The 27,694-nt window shown below is 49.6% G+C and overlaps 2 protein-coding genes and 1 pseudogene across 10 annotated transcripts; 1 reads left to right on the plus strand and 2 right to left on the minus strand.

Annotated features, from left to right (window-relative positions):
* Window positions 1-211: 211 nt before the first annotated feature.
* On the plus strand, window positions 212-27,694 carry CLP1 (cleavage factor polyribonucleotide kinase subunit 1). 8 transcript variants are annotated; one of them, XM_070426568.1, is made up of 4 exons: window positions 24,532-24,652; window positions 24,789-24,856; window positions 25,584-26,212; window positions 26,596-27,694. In XM_070426568.1, the coding sequence occupies exons 3-4, from the start codon at window positions 25,607-25,609 to the stop codon at window positions 27,265-27,267; spliced, it is 1,278 nt and encodes a 425-aa protein (XP_070282669.1). In that variant the 5' UTR covers window positions 24,532-24,652; window positions 24,789-24,856; window positions 25,584-25,606; the 3' UTR covers window positions 27,268-27,694. The 8 variants fall into 8 exon arrangements, with proteins under 8 accessions (XP_070282662.1, XP_070282669.1, XP_070282663.1 ...); XM_070426561.1 differs by lacking the exons at window positions 24,532-24,652; window positions 24,789-24,856 and adding an exon at window positions 212-229; XM_070426562.1 differs by having other exon boundaries at window positions 24,532-24,665; window positions 24,789-26,212.
* Window positions 5,970-10,575, minus strand: YPEL4 (yippee like 4). 2 transcript variants are annotated; one of them, XM_070428042.1, is made up of 5 exons: window positions 10,359-10,575; window positions 7,667-7,996; window positions 7,516-7,559; window positions 7,054-7,162; window positions 5,970-6,885 (listed from the first exon to the last, which is right to left on the minus strand). In XM_070428042.1, exons 2-5 carry the CDS (start codon window positions 7,805-7,807, stop codon window positions 6,796-6,798), a joined length of 384 nt encoding a protein of 127 aa, XP_070284143.1. In that variant the 5' UTR covers window positions 7,808-7,996; window positions 10,359-10,575; the 3' UTR covers window positions 5,970-6,795. The 2 variants fall into 2 exon arrangements, with proteins under 2 accessions (XP_070284143.1, XP_070284144.1); XM_070428043.1 differs by lacking the exon at window positions 10,359-10,575 and adding an exon at window positions 8,084-9,673.
* LOC139017946 (histone H3.3A-like) lies at window positions 12,656-13,215 on the minus strand (annotated as a pseudogene).

The raw sequence follows: 27,694 nt of genomic DNA on the forward strand, positions 1-27,694 counted from the left end.
AGGGGATGTTTATGACTGAGCAGAGCTCCAGATGCTGCACATTCTTCAAAGGGTCAGACCTGCCCCCAGGCACTCAGGGAATTAGCTTCTCTGAAGAGCCCCAGATCTTCTTTCCGGAGCTGCCCTCTTCCTGGCCAGCCCGGGAGGCTGGTTGGTTCAGGAGCGCTGTCCGGGCTCTCCCATCGCCTTGAGCGAGGCTCAGAGGCTGCGTGGATGGCCTGTTGGAGAGGTACTTCTGGGCGAGGAGAGGCAGAAGTGGGGCAGGAAATTGTACCCCTTGCATCTTCCTAGGTCTACAAGTCCAGCTTAAGGGGCATCTGGGAACTGGGCTTCGGCCACATTTGGCGGGAAATAGACCTGCCTTCACCTGCAGTGCTGTGGGGGGTGGGGGTTGATGGAAAGAGCAGAGAGTGAGGCATCCTGGGGTGGGGATCGGGAGGTGAGAGGCCAGGGGAGGGGGCGCCCGGGAGCGCCCTGACCTCGCCGGCTGTTGGGAGGCGGAGGGGGATGGGAGTTGGGGGAGACGAGGGGGGCCAGGCAGCCAATGGGAGGGAGGATCTCGTTTCAAAAGGGTTAACCCACAGCCAATGGGAGCCTGGGGGAGCGGATACTGCTCACTCCATTCAAGAATCCCAAGTATTCAAGATGGACGGCAGGGAGTGTGGAAGGAGAAAGGGGGCACGGGAGGAAGAGCCAGATCGCCGAGGAGAGCGCGCAGCGCCCGGCCACCCGGGCCCTCGGTCCCGGGATGGCGGGTGGGGGCGCGGCCTCGGGGGATGGAGCCAGGCCTGGGAGCGGAGCTGGCGGGGGACGAGAGGGCGTGAGAGAGGGGGAGCGCGGCCGGGGAGGGCAGCCAGGAGGGAGGGCAGGGCAGAGAAAGAGCCCGGGAAGAAGGAGGTGGCAGGCAGAGGAACGTAACGAAGAGCCATGTGTAGGTATCGGCAGCTCCCCGAAGGGAAACGCCACCGGTTTTCGGGTTTCTTCTCTGCTGGGGAGGGGAGGGGTGGTCTGGGCTCTTTCTGTCTCCTCTCTCCCCTCCTTCTCCACTCCCGATCTCCTCTGCCTTTTCCTTTACAAGCAACTCTGAACGGGGACGCACTGGGCACGTCTTGCCGGGGCGGCCTCCCTGTCACTTTCCAGTGGGGGGTGTGGTGGGGTGGGGAGGCGTGGGGGGCTCAGCGGGGCAGGGCTGCGGCTGGGCCATCTGTCCGCCCGGGTGCGGGGCAGGGTGTGGGGCCTTGGCGGGTGTGTTGGGAGGGGAGCACCGTGGCCCAAGGGCTGGAGCAGGGCAGGGAGTTGTGCATCTTAAGAAGTTGGACTGAGCTAAGGGACTGTGTGTGTGTGGGGGGGGGGGGAGCCGGGGGGGGATGAGGCCCGCCCCTGAGCTGAGAGTCGTGGGGTGTTACGGGGTGCGGGAGGTCGGGAGCAGTGTGCACTTACCCCCCACTTACTGTTGGGGGTAAGTGTGTAGTAAGGGCTGAGTTGTGCAGCAACTGTGACTGAGAGTTGTGTGTGTGCGCGTGCGTGCGTGCGCGCGTGTGGTCCAGCCTCGAGGTGTGTGTGGGGGGGGGGCACAGTAGGGTGTGGAGGGAGAGCGCCCCTCACCCCTTTCTTCCCCCCTACCCCTCTCATCCCATTCACAGAACATGGCTTTCAGGACCCTCCTGGTCTCCTCCTCCTGTCGCCATGGCTGCGGGGAGGGGGTGGGAGGAGACAGTTGGGGCCAGCCGCTGCCCCCGCTGCTCCAGCTAACCCTCACCGGCCCTTTCTCTCCCTTCCACAGGCTGGGCCCCATCCCCTGCTGCTCTGGGGGGCAGGGGCCGGAAGATGGTGGCCAATGAGGAGGGGGAGTAGAGAGAACTTGAGCCGGGCCTCCCCTCCCCCATTTCCTCCTCGGCCTCTACACCCGCCTCTGGAAGGAGCTCGGGGATGGCTCCTGGGCCCAAGGTGGGGGAGGGGCCCTGCTGGCTGGTGAGTTGCAGGGAATCCCGCCCTGGAAGGAGTTGGGTGTGAGAGTTGAGGGGATCTTGGCCCCGGCCCCCTCTCCCTTCTCTTCGCTAGGAGCACCCCTTGGTGAAGGATCTTCCTCTAGCCTCCCTAAAGCTGGCGGGGCAGTCCTGTCTTTCCCCCTCTGTTGACATGATCCAGTTCCCAGCTGGGACTGGTTTGCCCAACCCAGGAGCAGAGGCCTGGTGACTGACCCTAGCGGGGCCTTAGTTTCCGCCCATTAGAACTGTGCAAACTAGGGGACAGGGCCCATGTTTGCAGATTACAGGAACAAACTCTGCCTGGGAGGGCGGCAGAGCCTCCTGCTTCCTGAGTGGGGTGGGAGAAGGCTGGAGGGGAAGCCCAGAGGAAGAGCTCCCAACTGGAATTCTGTCCTCCATTCCTCCTGTTGGCCGTGGATGGGGGAGGGAGGGCATCAGCATGGTCGAAAGGCCTTCCCTGGTCGGTACACCACAGTTCACCAGGTCAGAACTAGAGCTGGGCTTCTGGGGCCACAGCTCTGGCCAGGAGTGTGTCCTGCTAGGGGTCTGAACCTTTGGCTCTCCAGGTCCAGTCTTGTGCTTTGGGTTTTAATCAGTCTCAGGATTGTTTATCCAGAGTTTAAGCTCCCCGTTGTAGGGTAGGATGGGGAAGTCCTGGGTAAGCTCCAAGACTTCCTAATGGGAGTCCCTGGATAAAATAGGAAGCACCCTAGATTCGAATCCCACTGCCAGTGAAAGCCTATCCCTACCACTCAGTATAAGAGACGGAATCACCTTCGCCATTTTGATTCATGTTGAATCCATAAAGTGGATTTTGAAGACCTCAGAGGAGATACAGGGCCATGGGGTCACTCACAGCTTCCACCTCCAGACCTGGAAGCTTATCTGTGCTGCCTGGGGACTTGTGACTATAGTCCCTCATCCTCTGGTCCTGGAGCTTCAGCCAAGATGTCCCCTTAAGGCCTAGAACCCCCCTTTATCTAAAAAGGAGAGCGAGCTTTAAAGTAGGGAAGAATAGAGGGCTCTGTGGTCCTGGTGGGCAAGCTTCTCCAGAAGAGAAGCTGACAGAGACACAAACCCAGATAACGTGAGTGTCCCCAAAATTTCTGGGGTTTCCACCAGTCACCTCCTGTGAAGAGTGAGAGTCAAGCTCAAGGTATTCCTTCGGCTGCCTCCTTAGACCCTGTTCCCCACGCCAAAACTCAAGAAAAAGGTGGCCGCAGTGCTGGGCGAGCTTGAGGAAGAAGGCAAGGAGTGGAGCGAAAATAGAGGATTAACACTGGGAACGGAGGAGAAGGGGGGAAAGCTGTACTGAAGATGAGAAGGGCCGAGGGAGGCTGAGTGGGCCGGGGACTGGGAGAGGGGTGAGGAGGCAGGACCCGGCACGCCTCTGCTGCAGGCCGGAGCTCTTTTCACATTGTGCTACTGTCTGCACCTACCACTAGCAGTGCAATGTTAAAAGGGCATTGGCCGTGTAGTGCTACCAGCGCCGGCTGCCTCCTCAGCATCAAGACTTCCTCTCCCATCTGGGCACCAATCAGCTACCCTAGTGGGAATTCGGGAAGCCTCACTATCACAGGCGAATAGCTCACATTTATGGAAGCGCTTCTACATGCAATCTGTGTGCTAGACCCTTTTTACGTTGTGGGTGTGCACGAATAACTTCTTGGCAAGCCGTAACCCCATTTCACAGATGGAGAAACTGAGCCAGAAGGTTTGAGCAGTATGGCCAAGGTTATATAACTCTTAAATTGCAGAGCCTGGATAGAACCTTGTCCTAAATCTGACAGTTCACCTATCTTTTTGGAGAACTATCTGAAGAGGTTTGGGTAGGTTCTCCACTGAGCTGAGGGGTGGAAGGCTTGAATGCCACCTGCTGGTTGTATGAGGGTATCTTCCAAAGTCTCAAGCCTTTAAGGATAAAAGTGGTGGCTTGTTGGCTTGAAGTCTCAGCCGTGGCTTGGGCCTGGAGGGTGGTGAATGGAGAAGATTGGGAGAATCCCTGTTTTGACCCGAGTAGACCTCTATGAGAAAAAGCGGATGCACAGGAAAGATAAAAGGGCTAATTTGAAAACACTGCTCCCCAGGGATGAGGACATGGGTGCTCCTGGCATTCAACGCCTGTGGCTTTTTCTCTGGGTCTTGGGTATAGAAAGGAGAGCTTATATCCACCTGTAATTCCCAGCATGACCCCTCTTGGTCACAGGTGTTTGATAATGATGTTTCTTGAGGGTATACCTGTCTGGACATCCAAGATTTAGACGGCATTGCCCACAGGCTGATCTTAGAGACTAAATAGGATCCTGGGCAGAGCCCACAGAAGGCTTCTTCCAGGAGAGATTGCAGGATCATGAAAGCAACAACTATGCCATTTACTTCTTTGCTTCCCACAGTGCCTAGTTGGCTGAGTAAGAACTTAAACGTAAGTTGAGAGACAGGCATATTTGGGGAGCCTTAAGAAGGCAGCTAGTTTGTGCCCAATTTTCAAGGTCTGAGATTGAAGCTTCACAAACCTTCCTGAACTTTGCTGCAAGAAATGGGACCAAGAGGGACAGGGTTCTGGGTCCCTCGCTGGAGCCTGAGAGGATCTCTAGACATCACCAGGCATGCAGACACTGAACAGGGGGGCAGACCCAGCCCCCCAAGGCCTCTCCAATGGGAATGCATTTGCTTTCTTGTACCTGACTTCCAGTTCTCTTCTGTTCTTCTGCCCAGACAGCTCCATTCTCACATCTGACAGTATTGGAGATGCTACACAGTTTATGTTCCGTACTTTCTTCAGTCTATTAATGGTTCTACTTGAGTGTCTTCTCTGGGCACAAAAAAGCCATTTGATGATGCCACTCCACTCTTTTTTAAAAACAAGAACTTTTCAGTGTTTCCCCAATGCCCTCGGGATGAAATCTTGATTCCCTAAATGGTCTATGACTGCTGCCTGTCTTTCCTGTGTCCTCTCCTCTCTCACCCATTTGTACCTATACTCCAGGTAGGGGAAACTTTTATTTCCTTCTCATATTGGCTAAGTAAGAGCCACCTGACGCAGTTCTCTGCCTGACCTATTCCCCCACCTCCCACTCTTCACCCACCCAACTTCTCATCCTGCAGGTGCCATCACAAGTCATCACTTTCGCTAAGCCTACCTTGAGTCGGATTTTTATTTTTGACTCAGATTTTGACTAAGCCTTTCCTGCAAGCTCCCAAGATTGCTCCCCATCCCTGTTCAGATCCTGTCACCTTCTATTGGAATTGCTTGATGACTGTCTGTCCTCCCACTAGACCACCATGAAGTCAGGCCATGCTGCCTTGTTCTTCACTTGCATCTCCGGTGGTTAACACCAGGCCTGAAAAGCAATAGTTGCTTTGCAAATATTTGCAGTATCAATGAGTGAACCTGGAAATAACAAGCTAGCTTGTTATTTGTTTTTTATAATGTGTACAGTCCTCCCTGCAGTTGTCAGTGACCCAACAACAATAGCAAGTTCACATCACTGCCAAAAAATTGCACTTGGGTCACATGATTGCGTTGATGCTGCAATTTTGAACTGTTTTGTTCCACTTTGTATCAGTTGCCAGGGCAGCACCTTAGCTGGGCGACTTTCCTCTTAGCCTTAAGTATGGCCGTGAGCTGACCAAAATATGACAGAATCAGGCACAAAGGCACTGGGACCCAAGAACACCCTAGCTCTGGGATGAGTTCTTCCAGATGTCCCATCATGAATCCAGGCAAAACTGATTAATCATCAAGGGCTCCAGTAGACTCAAACTGTTTTTGGATGCTCCAAATGGAATGACTCATGAAAGCCATCCCTCTTACTAAACAAAACCTCACCTGGATACCCATCCCTTAGTAAAAACTCCAGTGGGGTTTTGCCACAGACAAAGCAATTGCTGCCCCCTAGTGGCATGAAGGGACGGTGTGTGGGGGGGTGACTGGTTACTTGCACAAGGAAGGAAAGTCAGAGGACAGCACTTCATAGCTGCTTTTCCTCTTTTTATTAAAAATAAACCCAAACACTTTATGTATCATACAAAAGTTTCATTCGCTGGTGGCAGCCACGAGAAAGCCTGGCCCCGTAGCACTGATTTCCCGCCTCCCAGGGAGCAGTAGCTGGGCCTCAGGGAATGCCCCTAGAGACCGCTCGCTCCGGAAACAGCCAGCTGGGGGTGGGGGCTGCTCCCGAGGCAGCTCTCCCCATCCCACTAAGTGGCAAAGGTTAGATACTGGAAAGTGCCTCTTTAGTGCCAAGATAAACAAGTGGAGTGAAATGGAAACCCTTGTGATCCCTTTATTTCCCAGGGCCTGGGATTTGAGATTTTTCCTTTCACCCTCAGAGACTGCTTTCTCCCTGTGTATGAGGCCCAAACTTCACCCCAACCCAAGCTTTTTCTGTGATATTCAGTGGCCCAGGATATACCAGCCCCTGACTCAAGCTTTGTCCTCTGTTTACTCGAAAAGGTGGAGCGAAAGCAGATTCCTCCTACTGGCCTCTGCCTAACGCATGGCCTGCCATCTCCTCCATTTATAGGACCTTGGGGCTAGGAAGGACCCACAACCACCCCTTTCCCCAGCTTTGCCTCTCTCCTGACTGCTGCCCACTCCTGAGCCTTGGACACCCCTGGAGTACCCCAGACCCCTGTTCCAAAGAGGCCTGGGAATGATGAGGTGGAGGCGGGAGGGGTTGGTGGGAGCCGGGATCCCCCCAGGGGTGGAGCAGTACTCATGCTGGTACAGACCGCTTGTCAGGGCCAGGAGACAGGTATGGGAGGGTGGGGCATGCGGAGGAAGGGCACTGCCTGCCTGAGCCCCTCAGTCCCAGCCGTTGTCCTTCACCATGTGTGACATTTCAATGATGTACTTTCCCTCCTTGTACTTCTGGCTCGTCTCAAAGGCTTGCTCCTGGTGGGGAGGGAGCGGTGAATGTGGGACCACGCAGTCCCCGCCAGGCCCTCCTACCTCCTGTGTTACCCCTGCCCTGAAAGTCCCCCCCAACCCAGTCCACCCCACTGGGGCTTGGAGGGCCATGGAGACTGTCCGTTTGGGAGGGCGCCCCTCCCCTGTACTTACATATTTCCAGCCCAGTGTGGTTTTGCAGCTCTCACAGAAAATATCAGCTACCGAGTGGAGCCCCGTGAGCAGAAGGCGCTGTTCTGCCGGCCCACAACCCACGTTGACCCTGTCTCAAGAAACAGGAGGGACCCAGCACCGAGTGGTGTCGCTCTGTCAGTCCAGCCCCCCAGCAGCCCAAAGGAACTTCCATCTGGAGAGCTTAACCCGCCCACCTGGGAGCCCCTGCCTTCAGCAACCTGCCCCTTTAAGACTAGTGCCTGGGCCTTCCTCCAACAGGGGATTCCAGTTCTGCCCAGACTCCCCACAAGAGAACTGCAGCCTGAGCTTCTGAACCCCTTTGCAAGAGGGGACGCAAAGCAGAGTTGCAAGGCCACCTTCTGATGGCTCACCTTCTTTGTCCACAGAGGAACATGATGCACACACACAAGCACACACACACAAAGAGAGAGGTGGACTCACACGGAGTTAAACAGGTAGGCTCGGCCGTGGCTCCCTTGGAAGGACTGTGGAGACAGGGGACAGGCAGTGAATCCCCAGGGGCGTGGAGGAGGAAGGGCAGGCTGGTGGGGGAGAGGAGAGGAGGGGAGTGGCAGGCCCCCATGTGGCGTACCTTGGAAATAAGCTCATCGTGTTTGGCCAGGTGTGCTCGGCAGTGGACGCAGCTGTAGGTGCGGTGGCAACGGGGCAGGTAGCTACGGAAGGTCTTGGTGGGGAGGCAGGCAGGGCCCGGGCCGGGGTCACAGCTGGGCATGACGGGCTGGAGGACGATGCCCTGGCGGGCCGGAGGGGCCGGCGCTGTGCAGCCCCCACACAGGCGGTCGCAGGTGAAGCAGCGGAGCAGGTTGGCTAGAGCCGTGTTTCAGGGCAGGAGAAATGTGGGGGGGCTGCCCGGCCAGGGCCCCCCCCGCCAAGACGTGAACCAGGTAGGAATAGAAGTCACCTGGGAAGAGGGGAAGGTGCATCAGGAGAGCTGTGACCTCCTATGGAGCCCCTCCCCAGGGAATGGCGAGCCTGGTGCTCATCTCACCCCTGCCCTGCGTGCCCCATCGCCATCAATTCAGCGTTCAGTCGCTCTGAGCCTCCCTGTCCCCTGGATTCCCATCTGCTCCGGCAAGCCTGGCAGCAGTTCCAGGCCGCAGGTGCCCTAGCTGGGAGGTGCTGTCTCACCCGCCCCCCGGGGCGGGAGCAGCCTCCAGCATTTCCACGGGGAGCAGCCGCTGGTCCACGCTGCCATGGGAGCGATGCCATCTGCAGTGCTCTCCTTGATTTCAGTTCCTCGGTGAGGATCTGCGTCCCACATGCTCTGATAGGCTCTGGGGCTTCTAAGCCTCTTAGAATTGGGGATGTCTGGCAGTTTTTCTATTTCATCGCCTCTATTTGCAATACAATTGGTCCTTCATACATTTCGTGTGGGAGGAGGAGGGGAAGATGAGAGGGAGAGCAGGCCAGGCCAGCAGGTGCACACACCGGGCTTCATCCCTCTCCTGGGCACTAGAACTCCATGGGTGTCTCCTTCTCTACCAAAGACCTTGGAAGTGGCTGTTACTGCCTGAGCCTGCCCGTTGGTCCACTCGGTGTGGCTCAGAAGCAGTGCCTGGCTGTCTTCTCAGCCTCTGAGCTCCTTGGTCTCTTTCTACTGCTCTTTACAATGGCCTTAGCCAATAATTCAGGATGGAGGCCCCCAGCTATAGGAGAGAAACTCTCTTCAGGCAAATCTGATGGCTGGACTCGATGGAAAATGGGCCTCTGGCAGGAAGGACAGCACTCCTCCTGGGCTGAGCAGGGCTGGGGGGTGTCGTGTATGGACAACATCTTCAAGGAGCAGCAAGAGGGGGGACTTGAATTTTCAAAAGCTGTGCTTTGGGGCACAAGGCAGAGAATGTTCCCACCTTCTGCTGGAGGCAGGGACAAACAGCAGTGCCCCTGTGGGTGACAGAAGATATATCTGCCGGGTTCTGATTAGGAGTCTTGAGGAAGATGTTGACATCTGTCCAAACGCCAGCCCCTGCGTGGCTGAGGGAGCTGGAGGCAGAAGATAAGCAGGGAGGTGGCCTCTGTTGGCTTTGATAAGCAGATGAGGTGCTGCCTTCTTCGTGGGGCCTTCAGGGCCATGGCGGGTGGTTTAGCCCAAGTCTGGTTCAGAGGTGCCAGCTGGGTGCTCTCTGGCAACGGCAGGCCCTGAGGCAGAGCAGAGGCAGCGGGGCTCCGGGTGGCCAGGGCAAACAGGCTGTCATCCTGCCCTCTGCAGTGGCTGCGAGGGCCCAGCTGCTCCAGTCCTTCTTGGGGCCGGCAGTCTCTCCATAAAACCCCGGACAGAGACCATCTTCTGTTCCAAGTCCTGTCCCGGTGGCTGGGCCCCGGGGAGACACCCGGGGTGACATTGGGCTCAGGTCGCAGAAACAGGCTCTCCTCACCAGCACAAACTGGTCAGCATCCACTTCACAGGTCTGCCTCCAACTCTACCTGCGGTGCCCTCTGCCGCTCCACCTAGCGCGCCTTCAAGGGCCCAGGAGGGGGCTGGCCAGGTCCCTGCTCGGCCTCCTTCCCTGGGCCTCCGTCACGCCTCCCACCCTCTCTCTCCCCTGCTTCCCCATCAAGCAAAGCAGAGGCTGCACAGGCCAGAGAATCACTCACAGGAGGGGCGGTAGGGGTCATATCTTCTCCATCTCAGATCACAGAGAGAAGCAAGTTGGGCAAATGACAGGGAAAAACAAAGACAAGCTGAGTGCTGGGGAGAGGATATTCCCCGAGTGAGCCAGAGCTGGACCGTGGGAGGCGGGGAAGAGGGAGGGTTTGGGAGGGAGGGCTGCTGAGCAACCATCACCGGCAGCAGAGGCCCCAAGGCAGAGGCTCCAGGAACCAGGTGCGAATCCGGTGCCTCTCAGGGGGAAAAAACGGAGGGGGCCACGCACTCACAATGGATTTTCTCATCTGCTCTGAGGCGTCGGCCCCTCTGGGCTGGCATTCTCGCATGGTATGGTCCAAAATCATTAGCAGCGCAGCCAGCTCCCAGGGCGGACTTTGGGGGGAGAGGGGGATGAGGGGAGGGGGGGTCTGCAACAGCCACAAAACAATCAACAGCGATGCCTGATGCTGCAGCCAAAGTTGCCGGGAAATAAGTGCGGAACCGTCAGAGCTTGGAGAGGGATGGAGGAGCTGAGGAGCGGAGGCAGCAGGGAGGGGGAAGGGAGGACAAAGGATGGATGAATAATGCTTTTGCAAAGGGGAGAAAGCAACACGCAGCAGGAGGAGGAAATTTGCAAAGGGGAAAAAAATCATTTGGAGAAGGGCTGCCCCCTCACCTTGAGGTCTGCTCCAGAGATCTCCGTCTATCTCTCTCTCTCTCTCAATCTCTCTGCTCACTCTTCTCTCTTCTCTTTCCGCTCCTTCAATTGGGAAGGGGATGGGAGTGGGGGAGGGGAGTTAGGGGCTCAAGACTGGGGCTGCAGAGCTGGCCAGCTGCTGGGGGGCCAGAGGTTGCCTCCCGTCTGTACCTCGGTCTGTGGGTGAATGTAGCTGTGTGTTGTGGAACTGCATCATAACACTGTGAGTCATCCATCCCCCCACCCCCCTCACCTCCCACGTCAGAGCAGGGCTGGGAGACACAGGAGGCGGGTCGGGAGGGAGAAGGCAGGCATCCAGCGAAGGGGCTGGGGGGAGTGAGGCAGGGGTGGGAGCAGAAAGCCGGGACGGGAGGGGCACGAAAGAGGAAAGGCTGGTTGCTGAGGAGGAAGGCAGTATGGTCAAGGAGATAGAACCTTGGGGAAGGACAGGGCTGGACAAGGATGGAGTCCTGGTGGCAGGGCTGGAGGAAAGGAGGTGGTGAGGCAGGGGACTGTGAGAGATGAGGAGAGTCAGGCTCCTGTACACACATTTAAGATGACATTTCCCATTTCAGCTGGGACCCCAGTCTGACACAGAGAAAAGACATCGTAATTGTCACATACTGCAAATTGTGCCCCCCAAGTGTGTGCCCGGTACTTCCCAGCCTCAACGCCTTCAGCTTAAGACCCCTCAAAGGGGTCACAGACTAAATAGGGCATCTCACATGCAGGAACCTGTGAACCACCTCCAAATTCCTTGTGCTTCACAAAGGGAGACACCTACCATTACATAAGGTTCCCTACTGGGCAGTAGACTTTCTGAGGTAGGTGCTCTAGGCCAGCGGTTGCCAACTGGTGGTCCGTGGACCACTGGTGGTCCATGAGGTCTGAAAGGTTGGCGACTGCTGGCCTAGACCACAAGCCAGGAAATGAGGAAATGAGCAAAACCCCCTTTGGACACAGGGAAACCTAGTGGTAGGGAAAGTGAGGAATGCAGCCTGTCAGAGACCTACCTGGGCAGTCATACCCTACTTGACACAGTGCTTGGCACCTAGAGGGCATTAAAATTGCTTTTAGCCCTAGCTGGTTTGGCTCAGTGTTGGGGTCCAGCCCCAGCAGGTCCAGGGGTTCCCAAAGGTGTGGACAGAGTCGGTGAAGAAGGAATGACACGGAGACAGCGTTGAGTTGATTAGCAGCCTAGCCAGGATCTCCACCCAAGTTCTGTCCAGGTTCTCTTGCCATGTTCTCTCGCTAGGTTCTCCAGCAAGGTTCTGTATTTTTTTGTTTTTGTGTGGGGTTTTTTAAAAATGTAAAACATTTAATTTAAAAATGTTGCCCTAGCCGAAGCTGGTTTGGCTCAGTGGATAGAGCGTCAGCCTGCGGACTGGGGGGTCCCGGGTTCGATTCTGGTCAAGGGCATGTGCCTGGGTTGCGGGCACATCCTCAGTGGGGGTTGTGCAGGAGGCGGCTGATCGATGTTTCTCTCTCATCAATGTTTCTGACTCACTATCTCTCTCCCTTCCTTTCTGTGAAAAATCAATAAAATATATTTTTAAAAAAATGTTGCCCTAGCCGGCTTGGCTCAGTGGATAGAATGTCAGCCTGCGGACTGAAGGGTCTCAGGTTCGATTCTGGCCAAGGGCACATGCCTGGATTTCGGGCTAAATCCCCAGTAGGGGGCGTGCAGAAGGCAGCCGATCAATGATTCTCATCGTTGATGTTTCTATCTCTCTCTCCTTCTCTCTTCCTCTGTGAAATCAATAAAGAAATATATTTTAAAAAAAATGTTGACACTACAATATATAAAATAGCTATTATAAATGCACATAGTGTATTCTATAGCTGCCAGGTTTACTTTTCTTTTTCTCTTTAGGAAACTGTAAGTTATTACACTGTGGTTAAAAATTGTATCTTCACCCATGAAAAAGCCCACATTCTATCACAGTGATGCATGGTCAGACTTCACAGCCCCAATTGTTAAACACTTGGATCAAGTCATAACCAGTTTTATTGCAAAAGGACCCTGTACACATTTATCATTCTAGTACCTTAATAACTACCGAACAAGTCATGAACATACAGAAACATGCATCATGAGAAGCAAGAAATACCACTCATCCCTTCTGCATATTAGCACCTTGTCACTCCTGAGCAAGTGCTCACATCACTGAGGTCTGTGAACAGTCACTTTTCTCATTCATCCTGAGTGAAAGATGGAAGGACTTAAGTACAAATGCAACATATTGTAAATACTTTATTACAAAAAAAGTCACAAATTAAACCAAAGTATTTTACAGAATTTACTACAAAACACCGTCAAAACTGTCTTCCTTTAAGCTCTCTCTCCCCGTATCCGGCGAGCCAACTGGACGTCTTTGGGCATGATGGTGGCTCTCTTAGCGTGGATGGCACACAGATTAGTATCTTCAAATAAACCCACCAGGTACGCTTCGCTAGCCTCCTGCAGCGCACCGATGGCTGCGCTCTGGAACCTCAGGTCGGTTCTGAAATCCTGGGCGATCTCCCTCACCAACCTCTGGAAAGGCAGCTTCCGGATCAGAAGCTCGGTCGATTTCTGGTAACGACGAATTTCTCGAAGCGCGACAGTCCCGGGCCTGTAGCGATGGGGCTTCTTCACCCCGCCGGTAGAGGGGGCACTTTTCCTGGCAGCTTTAGTGGCCAGCTGTTTGCGGGGGGGCTTTCCCACCCGTGGATTTGCGGGCAGTCTGCTTGGTTCGGGCCATTTTCTTTCACTCAACGCCGAAGTCTTAGGTCGCTTCTTAGTCCGTGATGCCGCTGCCACTGCCTAAAGAAGAGCCGCAGCCCAGGAGCTAAGTGCACGGACCACCCCAACGAATAACCAAACCAGGTTCTGTTTTATATTGTCTTGTTACATCTGTATTTATACCAGTTGATTTTAATCCTATCAATTTCTATTCCAAAGGTTAGGGCGTTTATTATCTCCATTCCAGGGAGTAAAGATTATGTAGCTTAAGCATGACTGTTCCTAGTTAAAGTGATTAACTACCCGCCTGGCACTTAGTTAAGGGGTTTTATTCCCTCCCTAACTTCAGGGGAAAATCCCTACCTGGGGAAACAACCTTTCTCGGAGAGGTGACCTTGGTTAAAACACATAGCGCCAAGAAGGGGAGCAAACATATTAAGAACAGTATGCCATATACACCAGGTCCCTTGAAACATATGCTGTGCAGATGTTTCTTCCCTGCAGCGACTGTGTCAAGCAGCAAGGATGGACCGGCTTCCGGCAGCTCAGTGGATAGAGCATTGGCCTGTGGACTAAAGGGTCCCGAGTTTGATTCCAATCAAGGGATATGCCTGGGTTGTGGCCTCGGTCCCCAGTAGGGGGCATGCAGGAGGCAGCCAATCAATGATATTCTCTCATCATTGATGTTTCTATCTCTCTCTCCCTTCCTCTCTGAAATCAATAAAATACATATTTAAAAAAATTGTTTTTAAAAATCCAAGCATTTCTTCCGGGTATCCTATAAGTCAGTCACTACCCAACAACCTCTCTCCTACTCAGCAGGGAGTTTCATTGAGGACCCTTTCCCTCCTTGAATCCTGGACAGTTACACAATGTCAATCATTCACCCTGCGGGCAACAGGTGGGCCACGTCTATAAGCCTCTTGTCACGCACTTGGGCTTTGGAATCTTGTATTTTTTGCTATGCCACTTGCTCACTGTGTGACTTTGAGCAAATGACAGGCTTACACTTTCTGAGACCCAGTTTCTTGTCTGTAAAATAGGGGTAATAACAGTAACCAACCTCTTCAAGTCGTTTTGAAGACTTGTGGTAGCCCCTTTCACGTTCTGTGTTATTCAGGGTACCTGTTCAGGGTTCGGGTTCTGGAGAAGGCCACACACAAAATGGAGACTAGAAAAGAATTAATTTGGGAAATGGGGGCCAGGCAGGAGTCCACCTCTAGGGGGAGGACTACCACTGCTCTGGCCTAGCTCTCCCTTTTATTTAGTTTGGGATACACCCACAGCCCTTAGGCGGGCAAGTTCCAGTAACACACAGACTATCTTATCAGTAAGGATTTACATGACTATCTGGTGGGGAAGTTGCTTCAGCTACCATTGTCTAAACAGTGGGTGCATGGCTCTGAACTTTTTCAGGGCTTCAAGGGTCACCAGCCTTTCGGGTTCCCTGTCCACACCTCTCTGCTAGTGAAGACAATAGGCGGTTTCCCACATCTCCCCCTTCTCTTTTCCTTAAAAAAATCTTGTATCTGCAGACCAGAAATAAACATATAAGAACAAAAAATGTTTGAGTCCCAATTTCAATGTCCAACAGTTCTGAGTCCAAGTTTCAATGTCCGACAGTTCCTTATGTGTACATGTCAGCAATGATGTTTCAGTTCTGGATGGTGGGCAAATGGTGGCAATGCAGGTCCGACCCTCTCTGGTTTGATCCTGGGCAACCTGCAACAACGCACAGCTGCTGACTGCTAGCATGACAAAGCGTCGTCAGCGTCTTCCATTTCTGGATTGTTTTTCCTCTTGTCTTCATGGCTGGAGCATTCCTGATAATTCCTCTCTGTTGCAGGAATCCACATGGTCTTGGAGTTCTTTTCTGAAAATATACAAACATATTCTCCACCAAAAGTTAATAAAGGAAATTTTACTTGGGATCCTTTTTATATTTGCCCAAATGATTTTCCTTTGGCTTATTTTGACACCATGTATGTTTTTCATGGGTGTCTTGCTGTTAGCATTACAAATGAAAAATTTTTCCTAGATGTAATTTACTTACAGTATATTTTTCCTTACATGGTATTTTTCCACTATCCCCCCTTTTTTGATTTAATTATTCAGAGGCTTCTGGAAAATTTTTATAATGCAGTCTAGATAACTTTAAATTTTAATTTTTTGCACAAAAATATGACTGCTTTAGGTTCATTGCATGTTAAGCAATTTTACCATGAAATGAAAATTTTGGTTAATACTTCTTGAATATTTACTTATTTCAATTAGCCAATTTAAATTAATCTGAAAACTTGACTACTATTTTACTGTCAAATTTAATATTCTAACAGCAATCTTAGTTTACACTGTAAATATTAATGGAAAAGATTATTTTGCATCCTTGAGAAGGCCCTGAGCATTCCTGGTGTTAGGCTGGATTTAGATATAGGGTAGCTGCTGTCAGCCAAGTCTCTGTTGTCTGCGTCCTGATCTGAGCTGGGCCAAGTCTCTTTCTGTTATCTGGGTCTTGATCTGCGCTGGGCATGGGAAGCAGGAAGCAGCCATGGGAGCAGAAGACCTCCCTCAGAAGGGGCGAGTGTTCAAGCCCCTGCATAGTTGGGGGGGGGGGGTGAGGATCTGTGCCCCACTTCTGTTGACCCCCAAGTTCTCTCCTGATGGCCCCTCTGTGACTGTGCCTGTCTTAGGTTGTTCCTTCCCTGAGGAATCTTACCCGTCTCTGGCTAACCAGCCATCCTCCGGGGCCAAGCAGGGTGATGTGAGGTTCAGTTCTGTCTCCTTGGTAGCCTATGCCCCTGTGGCCTCCATGCCCAGCAACTGCCTTGGGATCCCTTCGCCTGCTGGCAGAGCCCCGGCATTGATCACATATCTTGGGGAACCCAGGTTTTTTCTCCAGGGAGGGCCCAGCTCACGCCATTGGGCAAGAGACAGATCCATGGTACCAGCCACCATGAGGCTTCAACCTCAGCATGAACAGAGAGCTCAGGCAACAGCTGTGGGCAATTGGATTGTGAAAAGAGGGACCCTCTTGGCAAAAAGGGCAAGAGAGGCCAATATAGAATGCTCAAGTGCCTTCCCAGGGGGCCTTCCACACAGTGGAAGGGATTAAATCCTTTCATGTCCTTATTAAATTGCTGCCAAACATTCAAAGAATTAGTTTGTAAATTTTTTTGGGATAAATGTACAATATGCTGTTGTAAAATATCAAAAATTATTAATGACATTGTAGAATAATATCATGTAAGGATATTCTTTACTCTAGGCCATGGCAATTCAATTTTAAACTGGCTGTCAATTTCTTTTTGTATAGACAAGGTCTTAGTTACATTTTCTGCACCTCTCCCAGGAGCAAGTAGTGATAGTCTCCTACTTCCTTGCCCCACCCATGTTCCTACTGGATACTACATTAGGCGGGGGATCAGCCCACATAAGGGTTCTTACCCATGAAGGGTCAGGAGCATAAGTCTGAAATACTTCCACATTTGCCCTCGGTAATATTACCGTACAGATGATTACTGCTAGCATGGCAAGAAAGACGTTCTCAGATGTCAGGCGTCTGTACCGTCTTCTTTACCATGCTCCAGGTGGTCTCCGGGCTGTTTGTTGTCCGGCTCGTACTCCTCCTGCTCCTCATCTTCAGTGGACTGCTTGGAGTTGCTGCTCTCTGTGGCTGAGGTAGTTGATTGTCTGCAGCTGCATGGTGTGGCTCCAGGCACAAGGTCCTCATTAGTCTGGCTAGTTTCTCTCTTGGATCCCTGTTGCAGTTTAATATTTCTAGCAGGAATCCACACGGGTTTGGAAAAATTCTCTGGGAATATACAAGCATACCCTCTGCCAAAGGTTAATAATGGATCAGGTCCCTTCCATAAACCAGATTCGGGATCCTTCCATTTAACTAGACCATTTTCTTTTATTTTATTCTGACACCAATGTAGTTCCATAGGTATCGTTCCATCAGCATCACAAGTGAAAAAATTTAAAGTAATTAAGGCTTGGTGCAGCCTACCCGCAGGTGATTTCTCCATTATCCCCCCTTTTTGTTTTTAAAGTTGGGATTTTAGCCTCTGATGCTGTCGTTCAATAATGGCCTGTCCTTGGGAATTATATGGTATTCCTGTAATGTGCTGAATTTTCCACCTTTTACAAAATTCCTGGAATTGACAGCTTGTGTAAGCAGGCCCATTATCAGTTTTAATAATTTTTGGAATTCCCATGATGGCAAAAGCAGCTAGGCAATGATTAATAACCTGTTTTTCCGTTTCTCCTGTAGATGCAGTAGCCCATAGGACTTTTGAAAAGGTATCTACAGAGACATGTAATGCCCCAAGGTGTCCAAAGGAATTATAATGCGTTACATCCATTTGCCAGATATGGTCCCTCAGCAAAACTCTAGGGTTGACTCCTGTGTTAGGCCCTTGAGGTAGATGTAACATGCAAGTTGGACATTCCTTAATAATCTATTTTGCCTGTTGTCGAGTGATTGAGAACTGTTTAGACAGCATTTTGGCAGGCTGATGTAGAAGCTGATGAGATTCTAAGGCTTCTTTTAATAAAGCAACCAATTGATCAGCCTGTGCATTTCCTTTTGTTAAAGGACCAGGTAAGACACTATGCGCCCTGATGTGAGCGATATAAAAAGGATAGTCTCTGTTGTACACTCTGCTGAACTTGTTTGAATAGTAAAAATAAACTTTGGTCACTAAGCCATTTCAACCGGGCAGTTTCAATTCTACTCACTAAGTTCGCAGCATAAAAGGAATCAGAGACGATATTAAGAGGCTCTTGGAAATCCTGCAATGCAGCCTTAAAAGCTTCTAGTTCAATCCTTTGAACAGAAGTATGACTGGTCAGTATGACTCGGTCTGAACTTATTGTATGATAGGCAGCTTTCCCATTTGATGATCCATCAGTAAAAACAGTTAAAGCTCCAGGAATTGATTCCTGCCTAATTTTTTTGGTATAATGATGGAGGTATTATATAAAATTGTAGTAGTTTATCTTTTAATAGGTGACAGCTAAGTTCCCCCTGAATATCCACTTAACCCAATTTGCCAATTTATATCAGTCTTGAAATAACATTTCTAATTGCTTCCCAGTGAGCGGGAGGTAGATACACTGGGGCTCTTCCCTTCTAAGCTGTTTACGTTTTCTAATTTGAAATAATAATTGGGCCAATAGTTCTACATATGTAACCGCAGTTTTAGAGGATTGATGCCCTAGGTGGACCCATTCAATAATGGCAGGAGAATTTTTATTTTGAAAGATGACTTCAGTGGGACTATTTGCAGTAGGGTTAATTTGTCCCAATAAAGGTAATTCAGGCTGGACCCGTGCTACTTGGGCTGAGGAAATTGTCTGCTCAACCCTTAGCAACTCATTCCTAGCTTCATCTGTTAAAGTTCGGGGAGAGGAAAGATTAGAGTCACCTCTAAGTAAGCTAAATAAATTTGTCATTTCTCCTGTAGAGATCTTCAGATAAAGTCTTAACCAGTTAATGTCCCCTAATAATTTCTGAAAGTCATTTAAAGTTTTAAGACAATCTTTTCTTATCTCCACCTTCGGAGGCCTAATGCATTGTTTTCAATTATGGTTCCCAGATATTGGAAAGGCGTTTCTTTCTGTACCTTTTCTGGAGCAATTCTTAAACCCCATTTAGGGAGCTCCTCTTCTAATTGGGAAAACATGGCCAAAGTCTGCTCTTCCAGTGGGCTTGCTAAGAGCAAGTCATCCATGTAATAAATAATGTAACATTGGGAGTATTTGTCCCTTAAAGGCTGAACAGCTTGAGCCACATATTTTTGACACAAAGTAGGGCTATTGGCCATTCCTCGAGGTAAAACCTTCCATTGACATCTTTTCATGGGTTCTATATTATTAATAGATGGCACTGAAAATGCAAATCTGTTTATCTTGAGGTGCCAAGGGAATGGTGAAAAAACAATCTTTAAGATTTACTACTATGAGAGACCAATTTAAAGGGATTTGTGAAGGCGCTGGGAGTCCAAGTTGTAAAGCTCCCGTGGTATGCACAGTAGCATTAACTGCTCTAAGATCATGTAACAATCGCCATTTTCCTGTCGCCTTTTTAGGGATTGTAAATATAGGTGTATTCCAAGGACTATTGGAAGGTTCTATGTGGCCAGCCTCTATTAGTTCTTGAATTAACTCATGAATATGATTTAATTTCTCCTTGGTTAATGGCCACTGATCCACCCATACAGGTCTATCATCTTTCCATTGTATAGGATCAGCATGAGGGTGAGGAGACTGCGCAGTGTCCGCTCCTAAAAGGTTGATATCCTATCTGAGTTATTAACTGCTTTCCTTTGCCGGTAACAATACACGCCTGTAAACCTTCTAAAACATCCCGGTCCCATAAGTTGACTGCAATTCCAGAGATGACATAGGGCTGAAACCATCCTGTCTGTCCTTCCTCATCTCGCCACCTTAACACGGCAGCATTATGTTGTGTGTCTTCAGGAACTCCTACCCCCTTAACTGAGCCCATAGCTTCTGCCGTGGACCAACTTGGAGGCCAGAATTCTTTGCTGATAACACTAACATCCGCTCCAGTGTCCACTAGACCCCTAAATTGTTTTCCCTCTATTCTTAAATTAATCATGGGACGGGTTTTGCTAAATTCATGTATCCAATAGATGTCTGAGCTTCCAAATCCTTGCATTCCTCTTTTCCTATTTATAGCCTCACCTTGCTGAACATAAGGTAGAAGTAGTATCTGAGCAATTCTTTGTCCTGGAGTAATTTGCATAACACGATTACATTCTAGTATAACTTTAATTTCTCCTTCATAATCTGAACCAATGACTCCAGGCAGGACAGTTAGTCCTTTTAGAGTGTTTCCACTCCTCCCTAAGATTAATCCTAAAGTTCCCAGTGGCACAGGTCCCCAAATTCCTGTAGGAATCGCTTGCCGAGCAATATCGGGGGTCAAAGTGACCGCAATAGTGCTGTTAAGATCCAGGCTTGGGCTTCCTGGAGTTGCTCGGATGAGGGAATCCACTGTGGGCCTTGTAGAACAGATTTCCCCTATTGATGACGGGGCTGGGGGGCGCCCCTCTGGCCGTTTCCCGGCGATTGACCATGCCCTCTATCTTGATCTAGAGGCTGCCCGTTTCTATGAAATTTCGATCTACACAGACTGGCCCAATGGTTCCCTTTCTGACATTTAGGACACCGAGAGATTGAATCTGGAGGTTGAGTGTTTATGCCTCTCCCTAGCCTTCTCGGTTGCCTACATTCCTTTTGGAATGTCCTGCTTTTCCACATTTATAACACCTCTTATTTCCACCTGTTACTGCAGCAGGGAGTAAATTTGCTTCAAAAGTGCCTGATCCCACATTCTGACATGCTTGAATCATCTCTGTAATGGTACTATTTCTTCTCAGAGGCATCAGGCATTTCTTACAATCAGCATTGGCATTTTCATAAGCTAAGTGCTGAATTAAAATATCTTCTGCTGCCTCATGTTTAATCTGTCGTCTCACTGCTTGAGTGAGACGAGCCACAAAATCAGAAAACGACTCTGTAGGTCCCTGCATACATTTACTAAAAGCTCCCTGAGGGTCCCCTTTTGTTGGTAAAGCCCACCAGGCTTTCCTTCCACAAAGTCTAATTTGCTCATACGCCTGTTGCACATAATGTAGCTGATTTTGTATATCCATATACTGTCCCAGTCCTGCCAGCATTTCATAAGTTATTTGAGCATTTGGCCCTCCGTTTGCGCGGGCTTGCTCTTGACATTTTTCCAAAAATTCTCCCTTCCATAGTAAATAATCTCCTCTATCCAGAGTTGCACGAGCCAGAGAATACCAATCACAAGGAGCTAAGAATGCTTCAGAAATATTATTCATAATTTCGCCTGTAAAAGGAGCCCTTGGACCATTTTGAACAACGCTTTCTCGCAAAGCTTTTATCATTTTAAAATCAATTTTTTCATCGTGTCTTATTATCTGATTTGGGAGCTGTGGGTCAGCAAGCCTTTCTTCCACCGACATGTCCTTCATTCCTTTTCTGATGGCTCTCTGTATAGATGATTCTATTGGCGGCCCTATTGGCGGGGAATTAAATGTTTCAGGATTAAGACATGTAGGTGGAGGGGCCCATAAAGGCCATTCCTCCAATTTTTCTTTCCGCTCCTCTCTAGGAGTGGAGGGAACCAGGCGAGGAGGCTCCTCCTCAGCCTCTCTAAAAGGTTCTAGCAAACGCAATATTGTGTTCCCCATGGAAAAACAGTTTTTTGAGGTAAGTTTTTTTGTTGTTGTTGTTCTGCTGCCAACTTTTTGCCAAACACTCAAGATCTAATGTACTTTCTTCAGGAAACCAAGAGTTATGTTCTATAACATCAAACAAAAACTATAAAAGAATACCTTCTGAAACTTTTAATTCCTTAGGCATACAAACCAAAATTCTAATTCTTCCCCATTAGCCTGGCTGAAAAAGACGTTCCCACCCTACTTACAGATCCAGATTCTGTAGCTGGTCCGTGGGCTTTTGCGTGCGGTGAATTTCCCTCACCTTTTCTCGGTGAATTTTCCACACCTTTTCTCGGTGTATTTTTCCTCCTTCGCTCTAGACGAAAAATATCATCTCCTCCAGAAGCCCCGCCTTTGGGCGCCAGATGTGGTAGCCCCTTTCACGTCCCGCGTTATTCAGGGTACCTATTCAGGGTTTGGGTTCTGGAGAAGGCCGCACACAAAATGGAGACTAGGAAAGAATTAATTTGGGAAATGGGGGCCAGGCGGGAGTCCACCTCTAGGGGGAGGACTACCACTGCTCTGGCCTAGCTCTCCCTTTTATTTAGTTTGGGATACACCCACAGCCCTTAGGCGGGCAAGTTCCAGTAACACACAGACTATCTTATCAGTAAGGATTTACATGACTATCTGGTGGGGAAGTTGCTTCAGCTACCATTGTCTAAACAGTGGGTGCATAGCTCTGAACTTTTTCAGGGCTTCAAGGGTCACCAGCCTTCCAGGTTCCCTGTCCACACCTCTCTGCTAGTGAAGACAATAGGCGGTTTCCCACAAAGACTGACTGGGATGATACACATAAAGTACTAAGCATGATGCCTGTAACAAGCAAGCATCTGATGTTAGCTTTAAAGTTTTTATTGCAGTTTGAGGAGGGGCAGCTATGAAAATGCCATCCATTTGTACAGTGGTTCACATTTTCAAAGCCCTTTCAGATATCTTCTTTCACAGACACCCTGTAAAGTCAGTTTTATTATTTCCAGATGGAGGAGGAGGGATAGGTGAAGGAACTTGCCCAAGATAGGACTCAAACCCAGGATTTTGGAGACTGAGTCCAGTTATTATAATAACAGCAAACACATATGTTGTGCCAGGTACTGTCCTCTGGGCTTTACAGGTGTAAATTCATTTAATCCTGTCATCGTCATCCTCACTTTACAGATGAGTACTTTTTTCAGTCTAGCTCACATGGTTAATCCACTGAGAAACCTGAGCTTTTCCTGGTTGCCTTTTTCCTGCTGGCCCTACCTTAGCACTCACTTTCTTAGGATGCCATCCTCACTTCTCAGTTTTTTCTCTGATGGTTTACTTTAATTATTTCATTCATTCACTATGATGCATTAGTTCTTTAGTGAACTATTAGGTATCCACTAATCTTTCACCATTCTTCAAAAATTCAATTCCAGTCTTCCATTTGCATATTTTCTCCCCATGTAAACTCATGCTCTCCTGTTTCTCTACAGTGTATCTCCTAAATCTGTTTCTTCGCCTCCACACTCTTTCCCTTGAGGCAATTTCTCCCAATTATCTGAAGGTCGTCTTTATTTGGTTACTGTATAGCTATCTCAAACTGAATTTAGGGAGGAGAACTCACCCCACCCCCTTTAGACTGCTCTCCATTCTGCTTCTTAAACAGAGTCAGGGCACAACATTTAAAGCATCTGTGCTTGCCTACACTCGCTTTTCTCACTTTCACCCAGCCCTCCTGTCATCTCCACCCCCGCCCCCAAATAGCACTGTCCTCATGGTCTTTTTCAATCTCCTCTCCAGCTAAATCCTTGATTATTATTTTCCTGAGTTAAACTGATAACCTATTTTGCTTCCAAACTTTCAATCCTTACCCCCCAAAACTACTCACCTTTTCCCCCACTTCCCACTGTTTTCCTCAAAAATAGTTCCTCATATTCCTCCAGTACTTACATTTCCTTTCTGGTCTGCTGTGTAGACAAGAACACTTCCTCCTCCTCCTCCTCCCCCTCCCCCTCTTCTCCTTTTTGTCCCTTTTTTTTCTTTTTCTTTCCTGTATCCAATTCTCCCTCTCAATGTCATACTTCTGGTACTATCACTCAAGGTACCAGAGTGCTATCACTCAAAACACATGATGTTTTCAGAATTTATCTGAAACCCCAGAATCTTTTGGCGTTCCTTTCTTCATACTCAGCTAGCAACATCTCTCATTACATTTCCCTAACTTAAGGTTTCCCCCTCCTTACACGTGGAAAGACAAACCACCCACAGGCAATCCTTTGTGTACAGTAAGCTCCTACCTGTATGGTACTTCATGTTCTGAATGTTAGAAATCAGGGTTTTTTTCCTTAGAGGACACGTTCTGTGACTACATACTTTAGTGATGCGCACAGGGCAGCACTCCATGATAAATATTCTGAGTCAAAATGAAATATAATTGGAATCTGATAGAAAAATAACACTGAAAGAGAGTAGTTCTTAATAAGACACACATTTAGCACGTGTCTCTTGAGATAGAATTTTTAATAGTAAACCGTCTTTAGGTTTCTGGGTATGAAGTTGAGAACTGTTTTGAAATAACAGCAACTACTGTTTACTAAGCGCCAATTAGGGGCCAGGCAGTTTATTTTACACCAGGAACTTGTCCAGTGGTTGCTGGTGAGTATAGTGGCAGGTCTGGAATTCCAATGCAGGTCTCTTGGAGACCAAAGCCAGACACTTGGACCATGTCCAAAGGTGCAACTCAGCTGCTGACTTGGGAGCATCATCTCTTTGCTAGGCATTGCTGTCCTGGGATGCAGAGAGAAGATGCCTAGGCCAGCAGGCTATCTTGGGACCTAGACAGTGAGTCTCCCTCCATCCCCGCCGCTCTTCCCCTTCCCCTTCCCCTTCCCGGGCAGCGGATGAGCGAGAACAGGGTGGAGAGTCCGCAACCGCTACACTCGGGCAACTCTTGGCCCCTCGGTCGGTCCGGGCCGCGCGGGGGCGTAACCGCCACTCCTCCCGGATTAAGTCAGCAGGCGAACAATGACGGTCGCTGCTCCGCCCACCTTTTGCGTCACAGTCAAAACAGTCCTGCAACTACAACTCCCAGAAGGCCAGGCGGCTGCGCGAGCTCAACTGCACCCAGCCGTTTCCGCACAACTACATATCCCAAGGGGCATCGCGCGACCGCGTCTCTTCCACTGCGCAAGTGCAGAACCGCTCGTGTTTCCGGCGTGGGTCCGGGCGAGCCCGGCTGTAGTTGGGCTTCGGGTCCTGCCCCGCAGGGCTTCTTGGTTTACCGTTTGGGGGTAGTGGCTGTGCAGGTAAGGTAATAAGGTAGGAAAGCAACCGTCGCCTCCTTGGGACATGGGAGGATTTCGTATCTGGGTCAGATGCGGGACCTAGAGCTGCGGTCTGGTATCGGAAATAACTTCCTGATTATTTCTCGGCGTTTTCTAGTTTACGAAGTGCTGTTTTCCTCCGACAATCCCTGCTGGTCCCCAGAACAACACTTTGTGTGAGGAAGTGTAAGTGCCTCCCGTTGGCAGCTGAGGAAAAGATTCAGAGCGGTCAACTGATTTGTCTGAAGACATTACTAGACGTTGCTGAGCGGGATATTGAAATGTTTTTGTTTTTAAGTCCAGTATTGCTATTCTCTGGTTTGCGTCCGGATTCTTGTTGACTAAGAGGGTTGGGGAGTGGGCACCTTTTGCCTTCTCTGGAGTATCCCTATGGAATGATGAAGGGAGCGATGAGGTGATGTGATCAAGTGTTCTGTCAAACTGTAGATATGTTTTTTAAAAAAATATTTTTATTGATTTCAGAGAGGAAGAGAGAGATAGAAACATCAATGACGAGAGGGAATCATTGATCGATTGCCTCCTGCACGCTCCCTACTGAGGATTGAGACCGAAACCCAGGCATGTGCTCTTGGCTGGAGTCGAACCTGGGACCCTTCAGGCCGCAGGGCAACGCTCTATCCACGGAGCCAAACCGGCTAGGGCTATAATTTTATTCTGATGTCTCAGTCATGTATTCGCTCGGTGTATGTACAGAGGTGCCTGTGGGTTATCAAGCCCTATCCTGGGTACTGGAGATACAGCAGGAAACAAAAATGCCCTACCTTAGTGGGGTAGACAGATGGTGATCAGAGATAAGGAGAAAAATAAAGCAGGGTCAGGGGAAACATTCATTGGAGGATTTTGAACAGAGTTCTAACTTGTATTTAGATCCGACATTTAATTTGTGTACTAGGCAACAGCAGCTACACAGAAAAGATGGGCGAGGAGACCAATGATGACAAGAAGCCAACAACTAAATTTGAACTAGAGCGAGAAACAGAACTTCGCTTTGAGGTGGAAGCGTCTCAGTCAGTTCAGTTGGAGCTGCTGGCTGGCATGGCAGAAGTCTTTGGCACAGAGCTGACCCGGAACAAGAAATTCACCTTTGATGCTGGTGCCAAGGTAGCTGTTTTCACTTGGCATGGCTGTTCAGTACAGCTGAGTGGCCGCACCGAGGTGGCTTATGTCTCCAAGGACACCCCGATGTTGCTTTACCTCAACACTCATACAGCTTTGGAGCAGATGCGGAGGCAGGCGGAGAAGGAAGAAGAGCGAGGCCCCCGGGTGATGGTAGTGGGCCCCACCGATGTGGGCAAATCCACAGTGTGCCGCCTGTTGCTCAACTACGCAGTGCGTTTGGGCCGCCGTCCCACTTATGTGGAGCTGGATGTGGGCCAGGGCTCTGTGTCTATCCCTGGTACCATGGGGGCCCTCTACATTGAGCGGCCGGCAGATGTTGAAGAAGGATTCTCCATCCAGGCCCCTCTGGTGTATCATTTTGGCTCCACCACTCCTGGCACCAACATCAAGCTTTATAATAAGGTCAGAGCCAAGGTGGGATGGAGGGTAGGGTTGCTATCAGGGTAGGAAGCTGTGCAAAAGTTTGCTAGTTAAAACTATAGCCATCTCTTTGCTCCCTCTCCACTGGTATTATTCCCATATGATTTCAGAAAAGACAGTTTCAAATATAAGTCAATCTCAGATTATTAAATGTTTCTGTGGACCTATTAAGTTATTTATTAAATTCCCACTTAGGAGACAGAAGAAGCAACATAAAAATTAAATCCATGTTATGGGGTCAAAACTATAGCCATTAAAAATGTTTTTCTTGTACCTAATAGTACTTATTCTAAAGAGGGACAAACTAATTATAGGTTCATTCATTTTTTGTGTGTTTTTTCCCTCACCTTGGTTGTCTTTTGCAGATTACATCTCGTCTAGCAGATGTGTTCAACCAAAGGTGTGAAGTGAATCGAAGGGCTTCTGTGAGTGGCTGTGTCATTAACACCTGTGGCTGGGTCAAGGGCTCTGGTTACCAGGCCCTGGTGCATGCAGCTTCAGCCTTTGAGGTAGATGTGGTTGTGGTTCTGGATCAAGAACGACTTTACAATGAACTGAAACGGGACTTGCCTCACTTCGTGCGTACTGTGCTGCTCCCTAAATCAGGGGGTGTGGTGGAGCGCTCCAAGGATTTCCGGCGGGAATGTAGGGATGAGCGTATCCGTGAGTATTTCTATGGATTCCGGGGCTGTTTTTATCCCCATGCCTTCAATGTCAAATTTTCAGATGTTAAAATCTACAAAGTTGGGGCACCCACCATTCCAGACTCCTGTTTGCCTTTGGGCATGTCTCAGGAGGACAATCAGCTGAAGCTAGTTCCTGTCACCCCTGGCCGAGATATGGTGCACCACCTCCTGAGTGTCAGCACTGCTGAGGGCACAGAGGAGAACCTTTCTGAGACCAGTGTGGCCGGTTTCATCGTGGTGACCAGTGTGGACCCGGAGCATCAGGTGTTTACCGTTCTCTCTCCAGCCCCCCGTCCACTGCCTAAGAACTTCCTTCTCATCATGGATATCCGGTTCATGGATCTTAAATAGAGATCAGGGAGTCTTGCTGCCTGGGGCATGGAGATCTGTGGCCATTACAGAGACAGATGGGCAGAAGAGGGAGAGTCTTTTGAGGCCAGGCTGACCAGTAAATGGTGGACTAGGAAAAAGCATATATTCTACCTCTTAAAACAGGTGATGGTAACTTAACTACTAATCTTGAACCCAAAGGAAAACCATGAGACTAATTGGTTTCTTAGATCACCTAAGGTGCCACTTCAAATTCTCTAAGGCCCTGGAGAATCCCATTTCTTTAACCAGTTACTGTGTGGACTCATTTTTTTAAACAATCACTGCTTTATATGCTATATATAGTACTTGTTACCTTATTTTTCCAGGATGTACAAGTGTATTAGAAGGACTCTTTACAATAAAATTCAAACTTGGAAAAACTTTTAATAAATATTTTTGCCATATT

Source organism: Myotis yumanensis, unplaced genomic scaffold (assembly GCF_028538775.1).
Source record: "Myotis yumanensis isolate MYYU_CA2020_CCGP unplaced genomic scaffold, mMyoYum1.0.hap1 SCAF_10, whole genome shotgun sequence".
Taxonomy (NCBI): domain Eukaryota; kingdom Metazoa; phylum Chordata; class Mammalia; order Chiroptera; family Vespertilionidae; genus Myotis; species Myotis yumanensis.

Excerpts from the sequence above, each read along its gene's own strand:
- YPEL4 (XM_070428042.1), bottom strand. The coding sequence starts at position 7,807 with ATGCCCAGCTGTGACCCCGGCCCGGGCCCTGCCTGCCTCCCCACCAAG. Across the intron at positions 7,163-7,515 it reads GCCTACCTGTTTAACTCCGT|GGTCAACGTGGGTTGTGGGC; the intron begins GTGAGTCCACCT and ends TTCTTGAGACAG. Across the intron at positions 6,886-7,053 it reads CCACACTGGGCTGGAAATAT|GAGCAAGCCTTTGAGACGAG; the intron begins GTAAGTACAGGG and ends CCTCCCCACCAG.
- CLP1 (XM_070426561.1), top strand. Across the intron at positions 26,213-26,595 it reads ACATCAAGCTTTATAATAAG|ATTACATCTCGTCTAGCAGA; the intron begins GTCAGAGCCAAG and ends TGTCTTTTGCAG.